At 35.5% G+C, this 6,084-nt stretch overlaps 1 protein-coding gene across 4 annotated transcripts in view; it reads left to right on the top strand.

Annotated features, from left to right (window-relative positions):
• Positions 1-4,683: 4,683 nt before the first annotated feature.
• Positions 4,684-6,084, top strand: part of LOC108754361 (serine/threonine-protein kinase Genghis Khan) — a 14,746-nt gene continuing 13,345 nt past the window's right edge. For 2 of the 4 annotated variants that reach the window (XM_018496610.1, XM_018496612.1), the window contains exons 1-2: positions 4,684-4,860; positions 5,900-6,078. In XM_018496610.1, coding sequence (XP_018352112.1) covers positions 5,952-6,078 — 127 coding nt within the window. In that variant the 5' untranslated portion in view covers positions 4,684-4,860; positions 5,900-5,951. Of the gene's footprint in view, positions 4,861-5,317; positions 5,383-5,899; positions 6,079-6,084 lie in introns of those variants that run through there. The other 2 variants (XM_018496609.1, XM_018496611.1) reach the window with 2 other exon arrangements.

Here is a 6,084-nt window from a genome sequence, read left to right as displayed (position 1 = left end):
CTCGTGTTTTTCGTCACACATTGTTATCGGCACGAAAAAAAAACAAGTTCGTTTCTAACCTCTATAGAAAAAATACTACTACTGCGACAAAAACGTGTTTTCGTACTGGAATAGTAGACACTTCCAGCTATCCAACGCTGCATTCATTTCCCACCCTATCCCTCTAGGACGCCTTCTGCGCGCGCACTCGTTATTTAATAGCCAGACCTCGTATTTATTATTAATTTAGCCGCAGTATCCTAGGGGCACAGACGGTGTCCTTTTGGTCCCGCCGCTCGTGCACGCGTACCGATTTTTAGTTTATTCAGACATTTACGAGGAGATACTGGATTCTTCGTTTTAATTTTTAGTGTGAGAAAAAAAATTTTTAGTTTTCTCTAGACTGTAACGCTCAACTTATTGCGTTATTCTTTTTATTTCAACGAATTCCAGATCTCCACAAAAGAAAAGAGTCGTAGGAGTCTGCTGGACGTAACGCACTATATACCGTTCGTTTAATTTTCTCCCAGCTTTCTTCGATACTTATGCCTTCTTCTTTCCGCTCCTCTTTCTTTGTTGTGTTTTGGTATCTTTCAATTGCCTCCGCATCCCAGGCTATTATTTTTTCTTTTCACACTCGTTCCGCTTCTGTGGTGTGTTGGATTCTCTTCTTCTTCTTTCTGCTCCCTGATCTTCAGGCACAAAAGCAAGTGATGCGAGTCCACTCTTACATCCATTTTATAATAATAAATTTATAATCCTATCTTTTACGTCTTAACTATTACGTAATCTATAACCGAGCTATCTCTTACTCCTATATGTGTATATTCATCCTTCTAGGTGTGTTCAGATGTGCTTCCGTTTACAATGTATAAGCCTTTATTTTTTACCAACAAAGCTCCTACTTCTATTTCCTATAGTTTTATCCTTGCTACATCTCTCCACCCCTTCTTCCTCTATTTCCATTCCTCCTAGTTTTCCTATTCTTATATTCAAATCCTTTCTTACGATTAAATTTTCTTCTCCTTTCCTTATACATCTTTCCATCTTTTCCTCTAAATTTTTTTCCCCTTATTTTCCATAAATCAAGATAACCTTTACTTTTTCCTTATTTACAATATTACTAAATCCGAACTTATTATACCTTTCTCCTCCTCTTGTATATAGTCTATCTCCTTAAAGTTTCTAATCGTTTCTTTTCCCTATTATAAAACTCCCATTAGCTTTACCTCTCCTCTCTTCCCTTTGCAAAATAACACTCTTATATATGTGTACTTGACAGTCTGCCCTTTAATCTATCTCAATCCTTTTGCTCTACTCATGTTTCACATAGGCTGATAAAGTCAAAATCTTTCACATACTTCCAAAAATCTATATTCTTATTCTATATCTCTGCACAATTCCAGAATAACATAACCCTCCCTCTTTCCCCTTTCCTCTTATTACCTTTTCCGTCTCCCCCCTTAGTCCTATATCTATTTTCCTTTATTTTCCTTCTTACTTTTCTTCTTCTATATTTTCTTCTTTTACTTTTTCTTTTACCTACACCTTCTATTCTTTTACCTGTCTACTCTTCTGCTTCTTCTTCTTGGCTTGAAATTCTCTGTTCCGTCCTTAGCATTATTCCCCTCGGCCTCTTCTACATTTCCTTTATTTCTCTCCACTTCTTCTTTTTTCTATTTCTACCCATTTTACCCCTCCACACTCCTACTCTCACTCTTCCTAATCCCATTTTTACCTGTTTTCCCTTGCCTCTTTGCTCCTTTGCCCATCTATTCATTTTTCTTGGATTTTCCTTTTCTCCTAGCTTAAGTCATTTTTCTATAAATATTCTCCCCCCTTTTAACTTGTGCTTATTTTTCATGATTTCCTTTTTTTTCTCTTTCCTCTCCACCTAATTACATATGCTACTACTCTCTCTAACCGCAACTATATTACATTCAATCTTTTAACTTTTCCTTTATCCACTCTTTTATCCATACCTTTCTTCTTCTTTGCCCCTTTTCCTTATCTTTAGATCCTTCCTCTATATTTATCCCTTTTATAACAAAGTTCAATCTCCTTTTCTCTCTTTCACTATTTGTTACCCATCTTCTTTTCAACATATTGATATTTTTATAACTCAGCCCTCCCTCACTAATAACCGATCCTACCCCTGTATACGTACCTTCCTCTACCACTTACCCCATTCCTAACCTCATCCTGGTCACTCTCTTCTCTCCTACTGCTCCCTGTTCTTTCCCTAATCTTTCCCTCTGCTCAAATTTAACCTCTCTCTCAGCCTTTCTTTGTCAATCTCCTTACTCTAACCTCTGCCTCTTCCATTTGCTTCGCCCATTCCTCCTTCAGACTTTTGATTTGTCTTTCCGTGCAGCAATATACTTCCCTTTTTATCTCTCTAATTTCTCTTTCTAACCAGTCTCGTATTTCCTTTCTCATATCTTTTATCATCCTCTCAGGAATTTCTCGCAATTTCTCTTTCGTTCTATCCGCCTTACCTTTTTCCCTAGTATTCACGAATGCTACCTTTTCCCCCTTGGTTAACTTTTTTTGCCCCGTTTCCTGTTTCGCCTTGGCTCTTCTACCTGACTCCCTTCTGGCCGTGTCAACTGACTTCTTTCCTGCCATAATCTCTTTCGCCGCACTCTCTCACCTCCTATACAATTAGCTATCGCCTACTTCTGCCTCCAATCTCTCGACTTCCTTATTGCCTGCTCTCGTGAAATCGCATGCTCTAATCTAATTATCCGCTATACTCGCCTATTATTCACTATTAATTCTCACACACTCTCCACAAAGCTTGCACTCGCATCCACGCCACCTAACCAAGTTCTTATTCCCGTATATGAATAGAATAAGGATTCAATTTTACCACGTCCAATTCTTTTTTTATCTATACACATGGATCAAGAATTTGGATTCTAATAAATTAAAATGTATAAAAAATTTTTAATTTATTTAAATCCATTTTTGAATACTAGGTACCGTTCCAGCCACATATATACAGTAGCGGCAACTCTCCCGATTTTATGTTGACGAATGGAGTGCACATGCATGAAATAAGTAAGTTGCTCCGTCTCATTTCCTCCCTTTTTTAATGTTCTCTCTCTTTTTCTCTCTATTTAAATAAGTGTTTCAATGTTCCACTTAAACATTTGTCTTTAAAGTATACTAGTACATGGTTTAGAGTAGAAATTTAAAGGAAAGTATTACGTGTATTGTCCATTTGATGAAATGTTATGTGAGAAATCTCGAAAGATTGGTGGAGATCTAATTTTTGTGAAAAAATGATAAAATAAAAAAATGAACAAAAAGTAACACAGAAAATTGAGCAAAAAGGATTTCTTTTTATTTATTGTATTTTAAATTTATTTTTTGGACATACATGTATATAAATTTCTTTTATATCTCTCAGCTTTCTCATAACATTTTCATAGATATATAATTACATAATATTTCTTTATACAAATATACATTTTTAAGTTAATTTAATATTTTTCCTAATATTTCTCTCTTTATTTTTCAATATGTTTACAATTTATTTTTATTAATTTTTATTAAGTTCAGATTATTTCATTGTAATAGTAGGTTTATTCGTTTGTATACATTGCATGCACTAATATGCTCCTATAACAGCTCTTACTCATTCCAACGCATTTGTTGGAGTGCGACGCGAATAAATCTAGTGAGTTTTGACAGAGCGAAAAAAAGATGAAAAAAGAAAAAAGTTTAGGTAATAACCATGGCAATGCTAGGTAACTTGCTTATTTCACGCATGCGCACTCCATTTTGGCCAACACTAACATCAAAGGTGCCGATAGGGAGTTGTACTACTGTATGTACTGTGTTCCAGCTATGATTCCAATAACAGCTATGGTTCCGATAACAGAGAAACTTCTTATGCCTAATTCACTTTGGACGCAGCAAGCGTCAAGCAATGAAGCAGCAACCAACCAGCAAGGTATTGTTTACGCCACTGTAAATATCGCTTCACTGATTGGTTGCTGCTACGCTGCTTGACGCTTGCTGTGTCAGTGTAAATTAGGCATTACGGAACAGAATGAACTAGTGAACTCATTTCTAGTAAGAAATCCATTGCGTCGTTCCGATTCTGTATAGTCATAAACTAAAAGGTTGCAACTCTTTTTTTTTTATGGATTTTATAATACAGCTTATTCACCGAGCGATTGATCCACGAATTTGTCGATCCACGAATAAAAATCAATTACTCAATGGCAAGCTGCGTTCCGAAATCCATCGAAAAGAAAGTATTGCAATCTTATTGTCTCTGATTGTATAGGGGGTGGCACTTTTAAGATGCCTTTTTATGCTGACATTTGACGCTCATTTTCAGCATTAAAATAGATCACGTGATCAAAATTAACGCTTGATATTCATCAATTTCTATCACGTGACTTATTTTGACGCCAAAAATGAGCGTCGAGCATCGGCATAAAAAGGCATTTTTATTATAGGAACATTAGCTAGGCTATGTTCTAAAACTTCCTCTCCGAGGAAAATTTTGCTCGAAATATGTAGTATATGTATATTATAGCATATAAAGTAAAATCTTTCTCGGAGAGGAAGTTTTGGAACGTAGCCTAGAAAACGAGTGCTTCAGCGTCGCATGAGAAGACACCCATAGTATCTCTAGGTTGGGTGAGTTGAAATGCAAATAGCGTTACCCATCTATGGTTTGGTTATTATTTTTCCATTCAATGACGTAGAGTTGCCATATTTTTTCTGCGGATGCCTGCTAGGGGGGTCAATCGAATTGTTGGTGTTCGGAGATGGCTGTACAAGATGGTTTATGATAACCAAATGGTGCGCGTAATGAACGATTGAAGAAGAGATCGAAAACAGGGCGCGTCTTTTCGGCAGGTACATACTCGTATCGATGTAATGGTCGCTTGGAAGAGCATCTCAGCAAGAGATAAGTCCTTTGCTCGAAACAGCTTCTTGCGAAGGAAAACTTTACGTCACGAGTTTATTCGCGAATGGCACTGTGATTGTGTGTCCGTGACGAGGTTATAAACCTGAAATTTAGGACGATACGCGACAAAGAATTTTGTGTCCGTAGACGTTTGATGACAGCGTTGTATCGCGCTGCGCATTTTGTTCATCTCACATTTCGCGTCATTCCTTTATTACGATTTTCTTACAGTCCACATTCCATTCGTGAATGCAGTGTCCATCTCGATACACTATTTTTACCCCTGTACTTTTTTATTCAGACGTGTTTCTCTTGTTGCATGTTTTCGCCGAATATTTCATCTATCTTTGTAGCAGTTACGTAATTTTAAATGTGAATGATTCAAATACGTATATATGATCGAGAGTGAAATTAATGAAACTGGAATTTCGCGCATTTAAGCGTATCAATAGATTTGTTAAACGATAAAGGTAAAGAGGATGAAAGGAAAAATTCATTTTATTTCATATTTTTTTTTATGTATTGACTGATTGATTTCTTTGAAGTTTTATCATTTCTTCCAGAAGCTCGATATTATTAAACTACTTATTAATGTTTTCAAGTTATTTAGATGATGGGATGTGTGTTGGAACATCTTCACGAAGAAAAGAGTTTATACTTTTAAATTTACATTCATCTATTTGCTCCTAGTTATTTTTATTTATTTTTTTTTCTATATTTCTATATTTATGATTTGTATTTTTTTTCATTATCTTTAATTACCTCTTTATCTTACTCCTTTTTTTTTCTTCGTAATCTTTAATTTATGACAAAAATACAGCTGTATAGCATAAAGATGAGAAATAAATTTGCTTTCTGTGCATTTATCTCAGAAAAATGTTAAAACTTTATAAAATATATTACATATATGTCTGAAATTTGTATATAAGAGATTGTTACATTGTACTGTAAATATGTTAACCTTTGAAGAAATTATTTGTATTACAGGAATTTTAGCGAAACATAATGTCGTATAAGGAGATAAAGACGAGTAACAACAATGGAAATGTCATCTGTAGATTGTGGTAAAAAACAGCATTATCTACAAGGCGACATGTCAGATTCGTCACGATATCTTTATGGCCATCTTCCTCCTGACGTTATGCCGAAAGGACTTTCCAACAATGGTAACG

Source organism: Trachymyrmex septentrionalis, unplaced genomic scaffold, assembly GCF_001594115.1.
Source record: "Trachymyrmex septentrionalis isolate Tsep2-gDNA-1 unplaced genomic scaffold, Tsep1.0 scaffold79, whole genome shotgun sequence".
NCBI classification, from domain to species: Eukaryota; Metazoa; Arthropoda; class Insecta; order Hymenoptera; family Formicidae; genus Trachymyrmex; species Trachymyrmex septentrionalis.
The sequence above is the reverse complement of the archived record's forward strand: the minus strand, read 5'-3'. Positions and strand labels throughout refer to the sequence as shown.